We start from the raw sequence: 23,362 nt of genomic DNA, 5'->3' as shown, positions 1-23,362 counted from the left end.
ATATAGATATAGATATAAAAATATATATATATATATATATGCTGCCTCACTGGAAAAGCTTACTGGGACTGGGGCACTTAATGGAACTGAGACATCCTTAATGGTTCAGCTGTGCTTTTACTGGTATGAAATGACAAAATGTTTGTGTGGAAAAGGTGTGTTGTCACAGTTATTCACAACTTTTTCATGTTTTTACTATGTGACATATTTGACTTGAAATGTAGGTGAAGCGCCTCAATTACAAAGTCAACTTACACACTACATCATTTTATAAATGTGCAAATGTAATGCATTCAATATATAACACTCACAGGACAAAAACACAACAACCATCTATTTAAAAGTTTATTTTGCACCAACCAAAAAATATCTTGGTGCAAAAGATAAATTCCCAGTTACAACATCAGTGACAGTGCATCTCAGTAAAATAGTAATGCTCAAAAAAGAAGAGAGAGAGAAAAGGAAAAAATATCATTTACTACATCAAAATAATATCAACACCAATAAAAGCACAGTTCCTTAAGTAAAAATTTCAATGTTCAAACACAAACAACCAGTTACCTTTAAAACAGACAAAGGCGGCAAACAACAACAAGGAAATAATACAGTAACTTGCAATAATGCTTCATCTGGTAGAGAAATTTCGGTACAACCAACCTCCCAGCACCATTCACGCTCGCTCTCTCTCTCTCACACACACGCATACACACACACACACACACGAAACACACTCACAGTGCCGGTACACAAGAGCCAATTTAATCATCATCCCATTACCACAGCATTAAAATCAATTACATGTAATAAATATCAGTGAAAGCACCTTTAAAGCTGAAATGTGTTTAATTGATCAACTGACTGTGCAACATGTAAAAAAAAAAAAAAAAAGTCCAATAAAAATACATCAGAAGACTAAAATACCATTAAAACAATTTTAAAATCATTACATACATCTTTTTTTGCTTCAAATCAAGGGTGAGTATATACAGATCTCTCAGGATGGTCTCATCAGAGAAACCATATTAAAGTCATGATTACGTGTCTCATTCTGTAACATTATTTCAATTTAAAAGCCCTATAATGTTTTAAAACCACATCTGTAAAAAGATTATTGAGCGACCCTTTACAGCCCAGGTAACGACAAGCTGAGCGTGATGAGGGCCAACAACACTGTATCAAATCGGATTGTATTCGTGATAGCCGCATATGGCGCTGGTCTTATAAGGGCAACAAAAAAAACAAACTGTAATACCCTTTAAAAGTTCACAAAAGGCGACATAAACGCAAAATGCTCCCAGATCTACGTGCTCGAGCTGCGCCCGCAAGCATATAAAACATTCTGCATGACATTAGTGAGATACCAAGATACCAAAATATAGAAAAAAAGTTCTTACAGTTCATCATCACGACAGATTAGCATGCTGGAAATCGTCAGAGCGGCACAATAACGCGAGTAATTTACAGCAAGTATGACGAGAAAATCACGCTCCTTTTCATGAATGCGTCCGCGTCTTCATCTGTGCTACCGTTGGACACTTGGTTGGTACTGAGACCACTTCACGTCAAACTCTGATTGCCCAAAAATACTTTATCAGAGCCATCGATCAAGACATGCGCTCCCCGCTGTGTTCAACGGGATCTGTAGAGTTGGTAGTGTCCTCGAGGCGCAGCAGTTCGGACTGACGCAGAACTGCACCTAAAACTACAGCGTCCTCTGCTCTCAAAGGTTTTACAGAACATAAACAGTTCCCTCTGCGCTCAGTCCTTCCAGCAATTTGCCTTTTCTTGATTATTTACATTCTCTGCAAATAGTGCAACAACAAAAATATCTAAATTTATACAAAACTGCTCTCTGCCTACACGTGGCGCAACACTGTGGCTTAAGATTGGCAGATTTTTGCCAAAAATTACATAAGTGGCAAAGTTTACAATCACGGAGCCCCTAAAGTCCCAAAAGGTGATGTTTTTTAATCTTGGGCGCACAAGTTATCTTCTGGGAACAAATTATTATCTTTTGGGAACAAGTTATTATCATCTGGGAACAAATTATTATCTTTTGGGAACAAGTTATGATCGTCTGGGAACATGTTGTTATCTTTTGGGAGCAAGTTATTATCTTGTGGGAACAAATTACTATCTTTTGGGAACAGCTTATCACCTTGTGGGAACAGGTTACTAATTTTTGGAAAGAATTATCATCTTATGGGAATACATTATTATCTTGTGGGGACAAATTATTATCTTTTGGGAACAAGTTGTTGTTTTTGGGAACAAATTATCACCTCATGGGAACAAATTCATACCTTGTGGGAAAGAATTATCATCTTTTGGGAATAAATTATCTTAAGAGAACGCGTTACTAATTTGTGAAGACAAATTATTACCTTGTGGAAAATAATTATTATCTTGTGGGAGCAAACCATTATTTTGTCAGTACAAAGAATACATTTGTGGGAACAAATAATTATCTTGCAGGTACAAATTAATATTATTAGAGAACAAATTATTATTTTGTGGACAAATTACTATCTTGTGGGGAAAAAAACAATATTTTGAGAAAACAAACTATAATTTTGTGGGAACAAATTAATATCTTGTGAGTACGAAGAATACATTTGTGGGAACAAATAATTATCTTGTGGGAACTAAATTATATCTTATGGGAAAAAGTTATTATTGTGTGGGTACAAGTCATTAATTTGTGGCAATACATTTTTATCTTGCGGGAGCAAATTAATATAGTGAGAGAAGACATTATCATCTTGTGGAAACATAATAATGTCTTGTAGGTACAAGTTATTTATTTTATGGAAACAAGTTACTATCTTATGCCCAAAGATAGTAATTTGATCCCACAAGATGTTTTTTCGGGACTTTCGGGGCGCCGTACAAAGTCACTAGATACAATCAAAGATTAATCCTGCAAATTCCTGGAAGGACTTTTCATTTGCTTTTGTGCAAATTTCTGTGTAATCACAACGGCTCATCTGATAAATTCACTGCTCTGCTGTGTATATATAGATATGGCTTCTGCTCATTTATGGCTCCTTTTTCCCTTTATCCCTATATTATAGCCAGGCACTGTTTCTGACACACAGTGAAAACAGGTAAATGTCTCATTTTTTAACTTTTAGTGTATGACGCTGTCACCATATTATGGTAAGTGAATACTGAGTAATAATATTTTTTCTCAAGGCCACAGATTTCTGTGCATCTTAAAGATGCCAAACTAGATTTCTACCGTCTTTTCTTCCATCTGCTCAAAGATAATACAGTTTGGTTTGGGGAGAACATGGCATGTTGACAGAAGTTGTCGTAAAAACATGCAGTTTGATTTCTTCTTGAAAACACTAACCTAAACCAGTCTTTTGGTTTGCCAGTATGTTTCTTTTTTGGAACTGGGTGACCCTATCACCACCGGAGGACATCGTGTTTCCAGTTTAAGCACATACCTCTCCGTCTTCCTTCTGTTCTTCTCCCCTGCTGTTCAGGCTAGCTCTGCTTCGGGGTCACAGTTTGCTTTGGCTGTGTTTTAGATGCTGTTGCAGAGGCAGAGGAGGACGTGGAGGAGGACGAGGAGGAAGAGGACGAGCTCCACCGCGTCTCCACACCTGTGCTCGTCATCTTCAGCTTCCTGCGTTTTGCGAGGGGAGCGTTGTCGACACTTTTCAGAAAGAAGCCCTCTCTCTTACCTCGGTTGAAAGCCTGATGAGAGACGGAAATGACCAAAGAAGATGATGATGAAGCACAGTAAGGTCATGCGCTGATACTATTTTAAACCCTTAAATAAGCAGGCACATATGAATATTTTGGAAAATATGTTAATTACTATTTTCTAATGTATCTAAACTAAATTACATGATTTTATTTTTTAAATATGACCTTACGATTATTATGATTATGATTATTATTATTATTGTTGTTATTTCAATTACTTGCATAGCAGGGTAGAGGAATTTGGGCATAATTGTACATATGTATACAATTATACAATTATGCTCTATATCTGTTAAATCAAATTAAACACAAATATATATATATATATATATATATATATATATATATATATATATATATATATATCAAATACGACCTTTAGTTCCCAAATTAAAGTTTAGATCTCCTGAAATCAATTGTCCATTTAAGGTATAAATCTAACACCTTCCCCTTTATCGAAGTATTCATGTGCCAACATTTAAAACATTTTACAAACAATTTATTTTCTTACATTTCTATCATGTTTTGCATACAATTATTTTAAGTGGAAAAAAAGAAAAATAATTAACATAAAGTATGTTTTAAATGTTTGAAACAAATCTAATCTTTAAATGAACAATAATATTATTTAGAAACAAAACTTTCAATTCCTGTTTTAATAGTATCATCTTCACTGTGGTGACGCGACACTTTCAGTATCCTTTCATGAAGAGTCGCCGTTAGTGCAGCGCAGAAGTTTTCTGGTGCAGTGAAGAAAATCGCTGTAGCAGCCTCTAAATCTGATCAACCATCAAGTAGAAAAACAATAAGAATAAAAAAATGAATGTTTTTTATATTAGTTAGTTTTGGGGTTTTTTTGTTGGTTTGTTTTTTGTTATTACTTTGTTTCTTCCCTTTCTTTCGTTCGTAATGTATGAATGATTTTGCAAAAAAGGCTTTGTATTTTTTACTCTCTCTCTCTTGAATTGTGTTGTCCAAAACAAAAAATAAAAAATAAAAAAAAAATGTCAGTATGCTGTGCTGTATGATGTGTACTAATTTGACTCCAATAAAACCTCGAAAAAAAAAAAAACAACTTGAAAACAAAAATGAAAAAACAACATCACGTACCTCATGGCAATTGACATTGTTCACGTAGGATTACATTTTAAATTTTGATACAAATGCTGAGTATATTTCTGAATGTTGGCATGAAGTCACATGACCTCTCGCCCCTCAGTTTTTGTTAAATGACTGTATCTCCCAGCATAAAGAAACCATTTAAGTGGAAAGAAGAGATTTCGCAGACAGCGATGTTACCTTGTAGGTGGCGTTGACGTAAGTGCGGACAGTCGGCCCACTGGACTCCAGCACATCTGGAGTGCACAGAGGAGTGGTGGACATGGACGCGCCGCCCTGAAGCCAGCCGTTCTCTTTCAGATCCGAGAGTTTGAGACGCATCTCCGGGTCCACCGTCAGCAGACCTTCAAACACAGAGGACGTGGTCAAAGGAGCACAAAGGCAAGAAAAAAATGTCTCTATCATCCTTTTTTATTTCTTTTCTTCCGTTATCAGATAACCTAAACACTAAAATAAAAGATTTCCCCCTGACTTTGCTCATTTGTTCTGACCAACATACCATCAATCTGACAAATAAAAGCCTCAAGTCTCAATTAGAGGCTCAGTCTTGCTGGAGATAACCTTAGTTAGCAATGACACGTACAAATATGTACATATGTTTAAACTTTTGTCAATATGTGCATGCTTTACACATTTACTTTCTCTTTTTGTTTTGTTCGTTTTATTGGTAGTATAATCTTCTCATGTTTTTGAATAAAATATTTGATCAGTTTCTTAAATAATTTGATTGTATTTCCATCTTTGCTGAGCAACAGTTTTGTGTGAAAGGAATTTAAAGCCGGTCGCACCAAAATCAGTGCATGCACACAGGTTAACAAACACTGGTAAACCTGCTAAATATAGGCGATTTACAAACTGCTTCTTTTGTTTTTTACACTTGCCCAACCCTCGCACGTACTATGTTAGTTACATAATGTGTCCCAAATACACAAAACTAACTGCTCTTGTCACTTCAAACTTTCTACATCGCATACCTTTAACGAGCTCTTTGGCATCCTCCGATACGCCCTTCCAGGCCTCCCCATCCAACGAGAAATCGCCCTCCTTAATCTTTTGCATGATGTCAGCAGCGTATGATGAGGTCATCCCCCGCTGCTCGCTCTGAAATGGCACCTGGCCTGACAGCATGGTGTACTGATGGAAACACACACAGAGAGTCATTAGTACTTCAGTTTGCCTTACCGATGTGATTAAATCAGCGGTTTTTAGATGAAATTACCAAGATGACCCCGAGACTCCAGAGGTCGCAGGCTTTGTCGTATCCCGCGCTCTCGAAAAGTTCAGGTGCAGCGTACTGCAGCGTGAAGCAGGGAGTCTGCAGGGGGGCGCTGCCTGCAGGGCACAGGCGGGCAAACCCAAAATCTATTACTTTGAGCACCGAGTCCTCCCCCTCGCCTGCAAATAGCACGTTCTGCAAGAGAAACAAATCAAATCCATCATCATCCTCTCTTGTTTTTCTTTACTTTCTACAATCAGGGCACCGTTTTTTTGAACTGTTTGACACCAGAGCAAAAAGCTCTGATTTCTTTCAAAATCATAGGGGAGAAAACAATGAGCATCTCAACAACATATGGCCCAAAAAATAGCAAGAAATTTGTTAAAAGTAGGGCGCCAGGTAGCTCAGTTGGTAGAGCGTGCACCCCTTATTCAGAGGTTTGCAGCGACCCCGGGTCCGACTCAGACCGGTGGCCCTTTGCTGCACGTCATCCCCACTCTCTTTTATCTCCATTTCCTGTCATCTCTCCAGCTGTCATATCTAATAAAGACTATGAAAGCCAATAAAATGATATTTTATTTTATCAAATTATTTCATTTTATTTCAATTTTTTATTACTTTTATTGGTTTTGACTTAGGATTACTTTTACTTTCACTGGTTTATTACTTTATCTATTACTTTAACTCGTGTGTTATCATCTCTAATTTGACTTTTATTTTATTTAATTCTGTTTTTAGGTTTTTTATTCATTTAAATTAATTTTTTTTTTGCAAATTATCAGTTGTGACTCACATGTCTTGCATCCTGTATGGTTTTATCCTCATTTTGATCTTTTGTTATGTTTTTATTCTTATTTTAAAATGGATTTGATTTGCTTTTATGGTCAGTTGACGGCTCTGTTCATGTTTGTGACTGTGCAGCACATTGTGCTTCCATCTGGAATAAAATGTGCAATATAAATAATGTTTTGCTCTCTTGTTTACTGAACACCGTGGGTTGGTATGTTTCTGCGCAGAGTGTATGCTTTGCACACGTGTTTGGCATTTTTGTGCCCAGTGCAGCACATGTGGTGCAAAGGTGGGAGCAGAGGGCAAACAGATGGGAGCTTCATCCAAACAAGCCACATTTATTTGTTGATATTTTAGTGAAAATTAGATTAGATGCAGTAGGACGCTGGCTTTTTCCACATTTGACCATGATTCATTATTTGGTATTTCTGTTAATAAACTCAACACTTTAGATAAACTGTGCAGAAATTATGGAACAGTGTAGATAAACTGTTTTAATTAAAAACTCTCCGACCAGTAAAAGCATTTAGATTGGCATCAAAAATAAAAGTTGTTGTGATTACAACATGCATCTCCGTGCAGGACTTAAAGTTAATGGGTGATTCTTACCACTATCTGTCATTCACAGCTGCTTTATACTACATGAAAGCCGTCTCCTTCAGTTAATTAAATCCCACGGCCATCTGAAGGCTGCAGGATATGTGTGTGATAAATCTGCAGCCCTCATTTTGAAAAGTGCTGCGCTGCAGCGGAGACATTACGCTCTGTCGTCCACTGTGTTTACCTCGATTAAATCATGTGCAAATGATGCTGCACAATAACCACACTAATGTCCCATCACATCAGCTCTGACTCCGTATTCAGCCACGTTAGGCGAGACATCCTCAGGGCTCAGAGGACACATGCAGTTCACAGTGAAAAAATACTGAGACAATTAAAACTTCACTCTGTTCTCGTTCCCTCTCATTCTCTCTCTCACCACATTATTCGGGCCAATAATTCCACTTTCATTTCTTTTTCACATCTAACTTATCCAGAAAAGGTTTCATTTTTAATTACTGAAATGCATTTTTAATTTCAATATCATGTCACAAAGTTGAAATATGGATGTAATGACTTTGGACAAATGTTTTAATCTGAACCGAATCACACATGCAGCAGAGTTATTTTAACTTTTAATTTTTTCATTTTTGTTTTCTATTCAGTTTTGTTTTAGAAACTTTCCAGCACAAGAAAATGACCTGAAACGAGTTTGTTTTAAAAAAACAAAAAAACTAATCATGGAAAAAGTGCTCAAGGCAAATAATATTTCTGTATCTCATATTAAATATGTAATTATGATAATGAGAAATATTGATTTTTCACTGGCTTTTTTTCTTTTTCTCCCTTGACATTCTCCCTAGCTTTTTAAAATATAATTTTTTAAATCTACTAATTCAATTTGTGGTACATTTCTTGCCAATCTGCCTTTTTTCCCCTTTTTTTTTTAAGAATTCAAACCAATTAGTTCAGCGTTCAAAGATTTAAACACTGGTGAAAGGCGTCAAAAAACGGCACAAGAAAAGTGATATCGCTCCAGGTTTCAAAAGGCTAACTAAAATGTTTATTCATACCTAGTTTTAGCTCATGATTTAGTTATATTATTATTTATTATAATAAGGCAACATTTCTTAAATGGGGCTACGGGTACTCTTAGGGGTTTTCTGGAGTTCTTCTGAATTAACATTTTTTTAAAATGTTAATTTAAAAAAATATTAGCCATGCATAATTTCGAAATAATTATACTACACAAAAAAATAATAAGTTTAATAAACCACATTTTATTTTCAATATTCTTATTTTTGCAATCCTTCAACTGTCACAACAAACAGTCAGATTCACACCACATTTACTCACTGTCGGTTTCTATCAGAAATGTTTTACACTGGGATACTGAGCTGAAAAAAATATTGTAAAGGAGGTACAATACTGGAAAAAAAAAGTTTGAGAACCACTGTTATAAAGAATTAATAAAGTTATTAAATTCCAGCTCACCTCTGGTTTGAGGTCTCTGTGCACGACTCCCGCCTCGTGCATGAAGCTGACAGCTGAGACCAGACTCTGTAACAGCTGACTGGCCTCCGCCTCTCCAAACAGCTTCTTCCTCTTGATCCTTTCCAGCAACTCGCCGCCTCTCAGGAGCTCCATCACTAAATATGTGTGATACTGACAGAGAAGACAAGTTTATTTAATGGTTTACACCCTTCAAAGTACACACAGTATATTCATGACTTTCTGTGATGTCTTTTCTGTGACTGCTGCAAATCTTTTAAGATGTTTTATATAAATAGTTTTATGATATTATCATTTAATTTTTGTTTTTAACTTGTTTTTTTTTGGGGGGGGGGGGGCAAACTGAAGATGTACAAAACATCAGGTAAAAGGTACAGCGTATATATATATATATATATATATATATATATATATATGGAAAATATAAGTAAAACTGCAGTATACAAATTATAAAAATGATACAGACAAGAAAAAAAATTGGTAAATAAATAAATAGGCAGCAAGAAACCCAACAAAACAAAATATATAAAGAGAAAAAAAAACAACAGATGTACAAACATACAAATATACAATGCAATCAGTCAGAGGATTTGGGTAAGAAAGTGGCATAATTTTCCAAAAGCTTGACAGTTTTATTGCAATTAATTAAGCTGACTAACATAAAAAGAGCTTTCAGTTCCAGCTGACGAGTTGACTTCTGTATGTGAATGAAAAATGCAGCATTTCAAAATCAATCTAAAATTGTAATAGAATTATTATTAGTAGTAGTAGTAGTACCTACTACCTGGTAGTAGCTGTACCTGATCAGTGTAGACTTCGTACAGCTTGACGATGTTTGGGTGAGTCTCACATTGCCTCAAAGCAGCAATCTCCCTCTGGGTGTTTGCCTCCATCCTGACAGTCAACACAGTCAGTTAAAAACAAACTTTACACTGTCAGATGGTACAGTGTCACTGTAAAGCACAGCTAGGTACAAAAACTCAGAGCTGCTACTAAGGCGGTGCATCGTATCTCCGCTCACCTGCGGCTGACGATCTTGACGGCGTACTCGTGACCAGTCTGCTTGTGTCGGCATTTCCTGCACACGGAGAAACTGCCCTCGCCGAGGGGTGGCCCATGAAGACACAGCTCATAGTGCTGAAAAAACTGTGATTCCTGAACAAAAAAAGGGATTGTGTGAGTCACAGTTGGCTGTTGTTTAAGAGAGATGTGCTGTTAGTTTGGGGTTTTGTTATTGTGCAATAGGATGCAGCTTTCAGTAGTGTGAAAAGGATTTTGGTGTGCATTAACCAGAATGTGATACAATCTAAAAAGTCAATGTTTATGTTCCCATGAAAAGTCTGCTGTTGGCTTTACATAGAGATATAATTTGATATTTGATTGAGATAACATTTGTCCTTTATTATCTATAACTGCAATCATACTGTGGGGTTTTCCTTCATGTAATGAGCTGTAATACACATTTTTGATGTTAAATAACTATTTGAAAGCAATCAGAGGGTAAGATTTTACTGTTTTTGGCTGAAAACAAAGAGGCAGCTTTACTTTGTTTAGTCTAATGTGCAAAACATCAACGACACAACCTAACCAGAGATTTTTCAGATTTTAAAGATACCAAAATATTTCTTTCCCATTTTTTCCCTTTTTCTTTCTTTCTTTATTTCTATTGTTTGTAACCTGCCAAGGGACTACAGATGTAAATTAGCAGTCCTGCTAACTCATATTGACGTTTGTATTTTACACTGATGTTCACTGACATGCCGTGTCCTTTTTAAATAAACATTAAATAATATAAATTATGAACAGTTATATAAACATTATAAACATTATTACAGTCTCCTCCTTATTGTGATATTTCTTCAATTTTGACTAGCCCTTGAAATAATGCGACAAAATATGCTGTGAAACAAGGTCAGCCAATTTTTGTTGATACAATAAGTTCAATGAACTAGTTTCTCTTCCTGTTTTCCTTCCTGTGTGTCCTCATTAACAAACACCACTCAGCCTTTTTAAAACACTGTTTTAATTTTGTCTAGACCACAGAAGTCTTTCTCATACAGATGCACCTCTCTACCATAAAGTAAAGACCAAAAACTAAATGCCAACTTTAAATTGTGAGCAAAAATTCACTGGTTCAGGGTCCGTACCTCTAACATCGCACTGCGTTGGACTGAGGCTGAAGCTGGACGATCGGCACCGATATGGGACTGTACGAAGTCTCCCATGACTGCGTTCTTGTTGAACAGGATGGAGGGAGCAATAAACGAATAACCCTGAAATAACAGAGAAGTCATGTTAGGTTCATGACGAGGCAGTACACTTTGAAATGTCTGCTATGAAAGAGCGAGAGCAGACTGCCTAAAATCAGACACGATTCAAGGAAAAAAAACTTACCTCAAACTAGGGGTGAGCGATATGGCTTTAAAATAATATCGCAATAATTGAAGGCCATATCGCAATACACAATATATATTTCAATATTTTTAAATGTCCTTAAAATTAATGTTAACTACTAAAATACAAAATATTGAATAAACTACAGTACTATGAAGTTGAATAAAGTAGCTACTGTTATACAATTAAGTTGAACACAGTGCTGTTAAAATAAATTAATAAAATAGATTTATAAGGGATTTAAATAAAGTACTTTTGTGACAAAACTTTCAAAAGTATTGTAATTAAATCAAAGTGGAAAAGCCTCGCTTTTTGTGTGTGTGTGTGTGTGTGTGTGTGTGTGTGTGTGTGAGAGAGAGGCAGCAAGCCTTAGGAAAGAGAATCAAAACGCTGGTGGCTTATTAAAACAACGTGACAATTTATACTTGATGCTCACGAATCGTGATAAAGTCATTTCATATATCGTACATGGAACAAGTCAAAATATTCGAAATATCACTCACCCCTAACTATAATCTGAATTACTGTTAGGCAATCATTTACTTTGTCAGAATAATTGAATTTTCAGATGGTTATATATATTTTACTTGGAAATCTGTCTTTTCTAACGGTCAAGGTTGAGCAAGCAGACGCTAACCTGGAACAGGCGATCAGTGCTTGGGGGCGTGCTCGCCGGAGAGTAGACGGGATCCATCCCCGTGAACTCCTCAGCAAAATTCCCTACGTCAAGTTCACTCTTCAGCTCTGGCTTGAATGGACTTGCCACCTTTTTCTGTGCCAGGTCAGCCCAGTTCAGTCCCTGTTTGGTGAGGAAGCAAAAAAGCAGAGGAGGAGTTACGGATGAATGAGAAGAAGTGACAGAAAGGAGAAGAGCGACACAAATTGACTGGCTGTTGAGGTGAGTCGGACCTTGAAGAAGGGATGTGCTTTAATGTCTTCAGACCCTCGCGGTCCAGAGCCCAGCCTCTTGTGGGGATCTTTCACCAACAACTTCCTCAGCAGGTCCTGAGCGGTGGATCCGATCATTGAGGGGAACGGCGGATCACAGCGCAAAATACGTCTGGTGGAAGGACGCAATAAAATAATGCCCATTCAGATGGCATAATACCCTCATAACATACTGTATGACAAAATCCCAAAGCAGTTTCAAGTTATTCACTGTGGTATGACCTGGGCCACACTGCCTATGTGAGGAGAGCGTTTGTATCATGGAGAGTGTTTTTTATTTGGGCGTCCACAAGTTAGAGCAGCCACACAGTCTGCATGAGGAGCGCAGGTGCAGCGCGGCTGCTGCTCTGCTGCGGCACATGAAGAGACTCAGAGTCTCGCTGATACTGACTATGTGATGCATGGTTTTCAGCGAAGGTAGACAGTGGAAACTTTTTATAGTCATGCTGACTAAATGCAAACTTTTACTGCAGTTTTAATGTGTACATCTGTCAGACATGAGAAAATATAAATAAATTTGCTTTAACTCAACCTTTCCTGTTTCTGATTCAAAACAAAAGCCCTCTGACAATGTTCCCATCATTAGAAACCCTTCATTTTTTCCCACAAGGCTTTTTAATTGTGCAAGATTGTGCTGTTGACAATTCAGTGGCTTGCATGGCTCCATAAATTACTGGAGTATTGGTTTTTAATTGTGGATATACAGTAGTTAATTTTAGCAGGTAGCTCTGCAGCAGCGCCGCAGCAACAATGCTGTCTGAGTGAACACTGCGGGCAGCAGCAGTTCAGCGAGATAGCCGTCACGCGTGGATCACGCGTGCAGTGAGGCCAGGGTGTGAGGATAAAAAACGTATAACTCACAATTCCAAGTTGTGCCAGATTAATCAGGAGATACCTCCAACACAATGTCTGAGATCATTTTTATGATCTTAAAATGAGGAAGGTTGATCATCTAAATACATGTTTTATGGAGATGGAGGCAGCTGCACTCACTTTGACACCTCACTCTGGGAGTTCCTCTCCCCCTCCAAGGTAAAAGGAGACGCTCCTGTCAGAAGTTCAAACATCAGGATCCCAAGGCTCCACCAGTCTACAGACTGAAGAAGAAAACAAGTTAAAAAAACATTACAGGAAAAAGGAAAAAATATGAGTATATATGGCACCCGCTGTGTTTTTGTTAAATTGAACCTGGGTTGTCTGTTATGATACTAATTGCCTTCCATAACAACAAAGTTGGTGACATGAAGCCTCAAAGGGACACCTGATACTTGTTGCTGCATGATAAGCGTGACGTATATGCATAGATATGTTTTGACCAAATATATTTTTTAGATGATTAGATGATTTAGATAATTTAGTTAAGGTGCTTTCCCTGAAGCAGCAGACACACAGAAGCCCAAGATGACAATGCGAGCGTTTAAGCGTCACTTCAATGGGAACTCGGCGATGCCGTAGATGGCCACGCTGTGTCTTTGTCGCTCTTAGGCCAGAGATATACTTGCTGTTTAACCTTGTGTTCGTGTGCACATCCAGCTGCGTCGTGAGCATTTTTGAATATATTCTTGCCTACGCATAACGCGTGTTACTGGAGCATACCTCTAGACGGCACACAAGAGTTCAGGCCTATACAACATGTAAACAACAGACATGGTGGCACTTTAGGAAGTTTCTATCATGTTAAAGCTGAGCTCAAGGCAGAAAAGGCGAAAACATCGGCGGTACCTAAGGCCAGTCGGGACAAAGGGGGAGTACGTGTCTCTTGTGCTGCGATAGGTTGATGGTGAAAAGCACCACCAGTACTTTCACATACAGTCATCTTGCATCCATGTCGCCTGAATTTCTGAGGATGTGCACATCCGACATTTATTTACCTTGCCGTGCCCGGATTTCCCCCTGATGATTTCAGGCGCCATGTACTCAATGGTCCCACAGAAAGAGTAGGTCCTTTCCTTCTGTAGAGAGGAGAAAGGGAAGACCACAAAAACACATCTTATATAAAAAATGTATTGTGATTGTAATAAGAGATAACACACATCCCATGTATCTTTGAGGTCTAGATTTTTAGTATCAAGGTAATGTACCTCTTCTTCAAGAAACTCCTTGCTGAGCCCAAAATCCGTCAATACCACATGGCCTTCACTGTCTAGAAGAATGTTTTCCAACTTAATGTCTCGATACACGATCCCAAGCTGAACAAAAAAACGTGACAACTTTAGCAACGACATTCACAAAAATTAAAGAACGATTCTAGGATTTCAGCGTGTTTCTGTGTCTGCAAAATTTTGGAAATTATGCAAGTCTTTCCCAAAACATAAGGCATGACAATATATAAGCTAGTATGTTGGTGCACTGTCTCTGTAAGTTTGTTTTGTCTTTCTTCTGGTATCCAAAAATCAATAAATGTAGCTCTAAGTTACAGAGCTGGAAGGAGCAACACCCACCTTGTGCAGGTGCTCCAGAGCCAGGATGATTTCCCCAATATAAATCCGCACCGCCTCCTCAGAAAAGTGATCCCGCTGGTACAAATGAGTGAACATCTCCCCGCCGCTCACGTAGTCTGCACTCACACACACAGGCAAAGACACAGGGAGCTTGAATAGACATCATGCAAAAGTTACACAAACACACGTTATGCACAACATGCCAACAGACAGACAAACAGTAATAGACAGAAAATAAAGAGAACATCTCTTCAGCGCTTCAAGACCGAGGAAACAAAGAGTTCTCCATGTTTGGCTGCAGCGTGCCGTCACTCACCCAGGATGAGATGCAGCTTGCTCTGCGTCTGAAAGGCGTAGTGGAGCGTGACCAGGAAGGGAGACTGTCGGATGTGCTCCAGCACCTGCCTCTCTGTGCGAGTGTGTTCTGTCGTCTTTGCCTTTTGAACAATAGCTGCTTTCTTTAACACCTGGGGTAGTCATCAAAATAAAAACAAACTTTCCATCAGTGTATGAAGTCAACACCAGGACAATCTAGACACCATTAATAAAAAATAATTCAAAGATCAGATAAAGTAAAATATTCCATTAATGCAACACAGCAATGTGTCTATACATACAGCAGCAAAAAGAGATGTCAAAATCAGAATATTATCTGTATGTGAGACAATTTTAGGTTGTTTCTCAGATTTTTGGACATTTCTTAGATGTTAGGAAGTTTAAGGATTTTAGGGCATTTCTGGAATTTTAGGACGCTTCTTGGATTACAGGACATTTCTAGGAGTTTAAAACATTTACCAGATTTTAGTACGTTTTCAGGATTTTAAGATATTTCTTGGATTTCAGGATATTTCTGGGATTTTGGGACATTAGGGGCTTCGCTAGGGTGCAGGGATCCTCCACTGGCACTTTTTTTAAATAAACATGCTCTATTTTTTGCCGTTTTATGCACTCTGGCACCTTATGTATACTAAAACTAAAAAAATGATTCCCAGTGTGAATCACTTTATTTTTATTGTGAATTAGAAAATCACTGGGGGACCACCCAGCACCCTATCTGGAGCCAGATTTGGTCCGCATGTAGTAAGTTGAGTATCACTGCTTTAAGAACACTGGTATTTGTATCTGTATCATATAATTTAATGATACTCAGCCCTACTGACAAGGAGGTAACAGGAAAATCAGCGAAACACATTTTAAAACCAAGTGTAAACAGTCGAAGAAACTGTTTTATAAATTACATTTAGTTTAATATTTTAAACAAATAGTCTCACCTTCATGGCATAGAGCTGGCCCACATCGTGGCCGGTGTTTTTCCTGACCAAAAACACTTTCCCATAAGCTAGACAAAGACACAAAGATATTTCATCAAGTCATTCAAATTACTTTCAAGTACCAAAGTGAAACTCAACTGGAACATATGCAAAAACATTCCTGCAAACCAAATTTAATCAGGTGTTGTTTTGTTGACAGAAACAGCCTCTCGCATCTCTCAGGTATTCATTATGGATGAGATCTAATAACAGAGACATATGGTCGACCACTAAACATTCAAGTACTTCTTATGCTGTCTTGATGATTTGAAAGTCCCAAATTCGTGATATGGTTGTTAAGAAATGTTTTACCGCAGTATTTAAGTCACGGGGGACGCTTTACAGTCTGCGGAAATCAATTACAAACACTTAGTTGCCCTTAAGGTACTTTGGCAGGAAAATAAATCAAAGTGGAAAATAAATAAATAAAATCTGCTGCGGGTATATGTCATGTTGACATCTTACTCGAGTATTTATTAACAAATTTGTCAACAATTACATGTATACTTCATATATTGTATGCTTCACGCTTACCTCCAGTGCCCAAAACTTTGAGCAGCTCAAAGTTCTCCATGCCAACCCGCTCAGTGTGACCTGTGAGGTTAGCTATACGCAGACAGAAACAACATGGTTAAAACATTCAGTATGTGCTCAAACATAGACATTGCAAAACATAAAGATAGGAAGAAACATTTCAAAAATAGATATGCATCTCTTGTGCTGTCAAACTTTTAAGAGATAAAGAAAAAACTAACAGCTGCACACTTTCTCTTGAGATACTGACTTAATTTGAGAACCCAGAAGGATACTTTTATTGAAAACTGGACAAAATGGATAGTGCATGTTTCAAGTATCAGACCTGATTTTGTGCAAATAAATATTAGAAACACATTGTAGTGTAATTAATAGCCATCCAACGTCTAAGTGTGTATGTTTTGATCCAATACCCTTGTTTACAGAACAAATGTTTTCATATGTCTCTCAACTTAGTTTTAACTGTTATTTTATTTCAGATTTTTATCTGCTTATTTACTTATTTTCCTTTTCATGTGATTAAACAGATTAGAAATGACAGCACTAGGGGTCAACTGATACTGGTTTTTCAGGGCTGATACTGCTTATCAGACGTTAATGAAACTGTTGGCCAATATTTGGAACTGATAGGAATTTTTTTTGTCAATATTTAAACATTTGAAATATTACGAACTCCAACACAAAACCCCAGCAAATGTTTAATCAAAACTGAAATTTTCAAAGATATATACAGGAAGTTTCCATCAACTTTTTTGAATAAAGTCAAGTGAAAAGTTAAATAAAAAATAATTAATAAAAATAGCCCCTAAGATTTCACAAATTAAAATCATCCTATGTTGACACTTTCTTTGCACATATTAAATAATTGATTTTATCTGCCGTCATTAAAATAAAATGTCAACACAGATAAACGGCAAAATGCCAAATATCCGACCCAATAATCTGCTGACACCTAGACTACACATAGTAATTTCTAAATCTGCAGAGATAAATTAACTCTCTTAGAAAGCAAATTAAAGAAAATACACATGTATTGATCAAATGATGGAATTAATTATAGTGTGCAGGGGTTTCTATATTAATGACACTGCCTCCTTTTTGTTTATAAAGCACTACTCAGACTGTTATCCACCTACCTAACTTCTCTTTTAAAAATAAAATCTCCTCTCATTCCACACACTCACAGGAATTTTTATCCCTTAAAAACTCCTCAGGTCTGTACTGAGCTTTATAAATGAACTTTTTTTTTTGCACCAAATAATTGGAACAATTTACAAGAGCTATTGATATTAGATAGGTATGTGTCTGTAGATCTCTTTAGCTGATTATTATTTACTGTTTTTTTTTATTGTCATCATCTTTTCTTCTGTCCTGTTATGCATTTTTGTTTCACTGGTTGCAGATTTGTTTGCTATTTAATCTGTTTCATGTTTTTTTTACTGATTTTATTGCAATTTGTGACTTTTAATAGCCACTGTTTACTTTTGATGAATTTGTTGTTATCATATGTTGTATATCCTCTAAGCCCTCTGAATGTGAATCCAGGGCACTGCTGTAAAAGAGCTTCATGCTCAATTTCCCCTAAATAAACAGTGGTTGATGATGATATTTGTGATTATAAACAGTAAACTCGACTTACCATTGGTGATTTGATGCTTGACGGTGCAGGCCTTTTCATTTGTTTTTGTATCAGAGTCATCACTGCTGTCAGATGCGTCCCCAGACATAACTTACAGAAAAGTAGACTGTAGCCTGTACAGACTGTTTACAATGAACTAGGTGTCTAAATATTTTTGGTAGATACAATGCCTTCTACAAGCATCTACTGTGGCTGCATGATAAAGAAAACAAAGATTACCGAGATGACCGGACAGCTGTGTTTTTTAGACAATACTGCTGCCCTAATCCCCGTGCGTTTGACATCCTGCTGTTTAGCATTATTTATCTCACAAAACAGACACGATATTCAGATTACAGCTGTTTATCGGCTACTGCTTGCTTTAACAAAAATGCTGATTTTCTTTAAGTAACTGTGTGTCAGTTACAGTGAAGTTTAAGTGGCTATCGTTAGCATTAGCTCAACAGTAGTCATTATTGATCAGTTAGCAATAATAACGCTGGTTTTAAATGAACCGTTAATTAAAAATAACGCGTTATTGGTGATAACGTAAACACACACGATGCTAGTTAGTTAGCACACTCGCTACAATACTAAAATGTTACCTGGCTAGCCCGGAATGGTTGTAGTAAATTAAACTAGCAGTTAGCTAAACGAATTGTTGCCCGTCAAAGTTTGAACGTTAGCTAATGTTTGGTTAGCATCGTTCACTGGCCTCTTCACGTATCAGCGATTAAAAAAAACATGTCGGAAACGGCAGTTTGAAGAGGTCCTCGTCTTCTTTGTCTCCGCTACAGCCACGTTATTAATTCGTCCATTGTAAAAAAAAATATCCACGCCTCAGTTTAGGTTTTTTGTCAGCGGTTAGCTAAATGCTAACACCAGGATGCTTTCGACACAACCTGGGCGACGGTCAGTCACGTGAGCACCCGGTGTGGGCGGGGCCACGCTGACCTCGGGACACCCTGGAAGTTGGTGTTTTTTTCCCCAAAAAATATTATACATTTTTAAGTAAATTGTGCTCATTTCTTCTGCATATCAAATTAAATAATTAACCCTTAGAGCCCGCATTAATACTACACACACTGATATCGTTCTGCGCACAAAATACGCTTTTCAAAATAAAGCTTGATTATACATATTTCCACTTTCAGTGAGGTGATTTTTTAACCAACATCAGTTCTCATCATAAATATTAAATATTCATTAATTTTAAGAATTTTAACTCTTTAAAAGTCAGGTTTTTGTCATCATGCCACTATGTTTTTAAATGGGAATTTTTTAAAAATTATTATTAAAATTATTTTTCAAACACAACAAAGTAGTTTTATTATTATTATTATTATTATTATTATTATTATTATTATTATTATTATTATTATAATATTTATGAAGTTATTTTTTGAGTTTAAACAGCCTGTTTAAAATCATCATTAATTAGTTTAATTTTCTGTTAAAAAGAACACTGACGTTAAAAAAAATGAAAAAAAAATAAAATATCACTGAAATATTGCAAAATTGAAAAAGCCCTTCATCTATGTAAATATTGATGTGTTGTGGGATTTTTAAAAAATTGTTTTATGTTTTGTTATTTATTTTTTGCTTGTCTATTTGAGGCTGTCACATTTTAATTTGTTTGATCGCAGCTCTCGCTCAGTGCAAATTATGTAAACATAACCATTATGTGCCTTTATTCACTGTTTGATATTATTGTTCAGCAAAAAAAGTTGATTTTTTTCCAAACGCGATAAATCATTGGAGTTTTATGGGGCCTCCGAGTCCTCAACTCCTTCTTTATTACAGTTAAAGAATTACAGCTGATGCACATAAATGGCTGTTAATATTAGCTTAGCACTGAATACTCCCTCAGATCCTGTGAAATAAGTTTAAACAGATGAATCATGCATCCGCAGGACGTTACTCAACTTTCTCATCAGGGCTGCAAAAGCTCTCAAATGATTGTCAAAACCTGTTAACCATGTTTCTAGGATTCTAGGACACTTCTAGGAATTCAGGATGTCTCTCGGATTTTAAGAAGTTTCTAGGATTTTAGGACGTTTCTAGGAATTTAGGAAATTTCTAAGATTTTAGGATGTTTCTCGGAATTTAGAACATTTCTCAGATTTTTGGTCATTTCTAGGATTTTTGCATGTTTCTATGATTTTAGGATGTTTCTAGGATTTTAGGGTATTTCTCAGATTTTAGGACATTTTTAGGGTTTCAGGACATTTCTTGGATTGTAGGATGTTCTAAGATTTAGAACGTTTCTCAGATTTTAGGACATTTCTAGGATTTAGAACATTTCTCTGATTTTTGGACATTTCTAGGATTTTAGTACATTTCTCAGATTTCAGGATATTTCTAGGGTTTTGGGATTTTTGGATATTGTGGTCTTAGCTAGAACCTCTGTCATGGGGTGCAGGGGATCCTTCACTCGTACTTTTTCTTATAAACAAGTTCTGTTTTGATGCTGATTTGTGCACCCTTTTTCTACTGAAAATACAAAAACAATTCCCAGTGTGAATCACTTTATTTTTATTGTGAATTAGAAAATGGTTGAAGGGCCACCCAGACTTGAGCGGTCCACTTGTGATCCAATCACCCAAGATTCATGATTCTAACTTTCAAAGGCCTACACTCTGCAAAGGGATATTTGCCAACACGTACCACAAATATCCATCGACAGTACTTGGAAGATATTATTTTAAATGATGGTTAGCATAAGGATTTACACATTTTCTTCTATGAAGAATCTGTCATTGTACTTTTTATTGGTGTGTACTCTAAGTTTAAATCCACAAAGACTGTACCATAAAATGTTGGTCTACTACTGCATTGAGTTACTGCCAGCATTGTTCTGTCTTACAGGACAAAAAAAAAGCCACCACTGACCTTTAAAATACATTCAGATACTGTATATTTCACTGTACAACTGATTTCCATTTGACATTACACATCTTGGGACTGCTTCTTTTACATCACGCGAGTTCCACGTTTGTTGTGTGTAGTTTGTGTTTACAGCAAGACTTTGATGTGAAAATGCCCAAAAACCAGCTGCTGTGTTGTTTGCCGTAGAGAAATCCAGACCGAGCAGTTCTTCTGTGGTAACGTGAAAACAAAAACAGTTAATTTCTAACATATTTGAGTCCCTCTTGGAAACCACAGCACAGAGGCACACAGGCTTCGGTATCCTTAAAGACAAGTCAACAAACATTAAAGATGTATTATAGAGTGAGACAGTTGTGATCCCCATTACTCAACCAATAGAGCGAATCACAGTGAGCACACTAACACTTCTGGGTATGTGAAATAAACAACCTTTTTTCGGCTTTTTCCTTCATTTTATCGGACAGATTGGGAGTGAAAGAGGGAGAGAGAAGCGCCGTAGCAAACTTGTTTATTTCTGCTGTCATTTTCCGCTGTAACATTTAAAGGTATATAATTAAACAGGGTGGTTCAATTTATCTGGGATTTCTGCTGTAATTATTTTCTGATAAACCAAATTTACATCCACGCTGTGGACAGGAAACCTGTACCAGACACCTAAAAAAAAACAAAACCCCAAAGGAGAGGTTGCAGATGTTAGTTTCGAAATTAGTATCCTGCCAAATGTCCCTCCTTTTGTTCCTGAGATATGATGCCAAATGGCCACAAATGTGTTTTTCACAGTGAAACTGACCTTTATAAAATGTCATTACTTCATCATTATATCCTATTTAACATTTGTGTCATCTTTGTCTTAATTTGCCTACATATGAATTCTTCAGTTATGGAAGAAAACATGTTTTGTGTGGTCACAGTGACCTTGACCTTTGACCACCAAATTGTTACCACTCAATAGTTAAGTCCAAGTAAACGTTTGTGCCAAATTTGAGGAAACCCCCTCAAACCCTTCTTGAGATATCACATTAATGAGAATGAGACAGACATAAGGTCACAGTGACCTTGACATTTGTCTATCAAACATAATCTGTTCATCCTAAAGTCAGAGTGGATGTTTGTCCCTAAAGGTCTTCATCAGATATTCGATTCACGAGAATGAGATAGACACAACGTCACAGTGACCTTGACCTTTGACTATCAAAATATAAACAGTTCATCTTTGAATCCAAATGGACGTTTGTGCCAAATTTGCAAAAACTACGTCAAGGTGTTGATGAGGTTATGGCTTTCACAAGAATGAGAGAGACATGGTCACGGTGACCTTGGCCTTTAACCCATGAGCACCAAATTTTGAACGGTTCATTTTTTAGTCCAAGTGGTCGTTTGTGACAAATTTTAAGAAATTCCCTTTATGTGTTCTTGAGATATCGTGTCCATGAAAATGTGCATACGGATAAGTATACGACATACTGCATTAGGAATATTTTTACTGAAAATATAGTGTACGCTTTAATTTTTTAAGAGGGACATTTTTAGATGGCTAAAAACTAACCGAGGTAGCATTTGCTTTCATTTTATGTACTTGACGCACTAGTTTTCTACCCAGAAGTTATTGTAAACAGACACCGTGATTCGGTCTATAGTTACTTGTTTAGAAAGGCAAATCCACCCTTTAACTATCATTTTATTCCCTGTTAACTTGACATATTCAAGTCAAACAAGTTGTCACATTTTGAAAAGTAAACCTACACTTTTAGAACAAATATTTGAGGTCAATCTAAAGTATCTACTTCTCCCAAAGTTTAAACTCAATCACCAAATCATAACACTGAGGACTGTATTTTTAGGTCAACTCATCATGCTTGTTCTCACAGAGAAGTACATCCTCCACACTTCTCCTGCACGTTGCTGATATTCAACTGACACAAGAGATTTGCATACAAGTTATACATTTTTGACTAACAAAACTACTCAAATGCCTTAATCGCTTCACCCTTTGAAACCTGGATCGACATATTTTTTCTTGTTGTGTATTTGTACACCTTTCACAAGCATTAAGACTTCTGAAATGTGAGCAATTTGGTTTGATTTCTGTCAAAAACATCGGGGAAAAGGCAATTGGCAGTTTGGTAAGAAGTGTTACGCAAAAGGCAAGAAATCTGTAAAAGATGAAAAAAGAGAGGTAGAGATTATAAGAAAAGATCCAAAAGAAAATAGGGAAAATTCCCCAAAAACTATAGTTCTAATTATCATAAAGTATATTTAAATGATGTTAGAGAAAGAATATTTCATTTAAATTATTTCTCTTTTTTTTCTAAAGGCAATTTTCTTGTTTAATTTT

At 36.7% G+C, this 23,362-nt stretch overlaps 1 protein-coding gene across 1 annotated transcript; it reads right to left on the bottom strand.

The window, feature by feature from the left end:
* Window positions 1-332: 332 nt before the first annotated feature.
* rps6ka4 (ribosomal protein S6 kinase A4) lies at window positions 333-19,076 on the bottom strand. The gene is made up of 18 exons (XM_088088212.1): window positions 18,160-19,076; window positions 16,521-16,592; window positions 15,948-16,015; window positions 14,993-15,143; window positions 14,677-14,792; window positions 14,317-14,424; window positions 14,107-14,187; window positions 13,229-13,332; window positions 12,197-12,347; window positions 11,925-12,086; window positions 11,041-11,166; window positions 9,915-10,048; window positions 9,694-9,787; window positions 8,876-9,046; window positions 6,056-6,247; window positions 5,811-5,970; window positions 5,017-5,180; window positions 333-3,705 (listed from the first exon to the last, which is right to left on the bottom strand). The coding sequence occupies exons 1-18, from the start codon at window positions 18,245-18,247 to the stop codon at window positions 3,493-3,495; spliced, it is 2,355 nt and encodes a 784-aa protein (XP_087944338.1). The 5' UTR covers window positions 18,248-19,076; the 3' UTR covers window positions 333-3,492.
* Between the last annotated feature and the right edge of the window lie 4,286 nt (window positions 19,077-23,362).

This window comes from Plectropomus leopardus, chromosome 15 (assembly GCF_026936395.1).
Source record: "Plectropomus leopardus strain MGB_pleo_1.0 chromosome 15, ASM2693639v1, whole genome shotgun sequence".
NCBI classification, from domain to species: Eukaryota; Metazoa; Chordata; class Actinopteri; order Perciformes; family Serranidae; genus Plectropomus; species Plectropomus leopardus.
This window is presented reverse-complemented; position numbering and strand designations above follow the sequence as displayed.

Excerpts from the sequence above, each read along its gene's own strand:
- rps6ka4 (XM_088088212.1), bottom strand. The coding sequence starts at position 18,247 with ATGTCTGGGGACGCATCTGACAGCAGTGATGACTCTGATACAAAAACA. Across the intron at positions 15,144-15,947 it reads GCCAGCTCTATGCCATGAAG|GTGTTAAAGAAAGCAGCTAT; the intron begins GTGAGACTATTT and ends TGACTACCCCAG. Across the intron at positions 12,087-12,196 it reads AAGCACATCCCTTCTTCAAG|GGACTGAACTGGGCTGACCT; the intron begins GTCCGACTCACC and ends CTCACCAAACAG.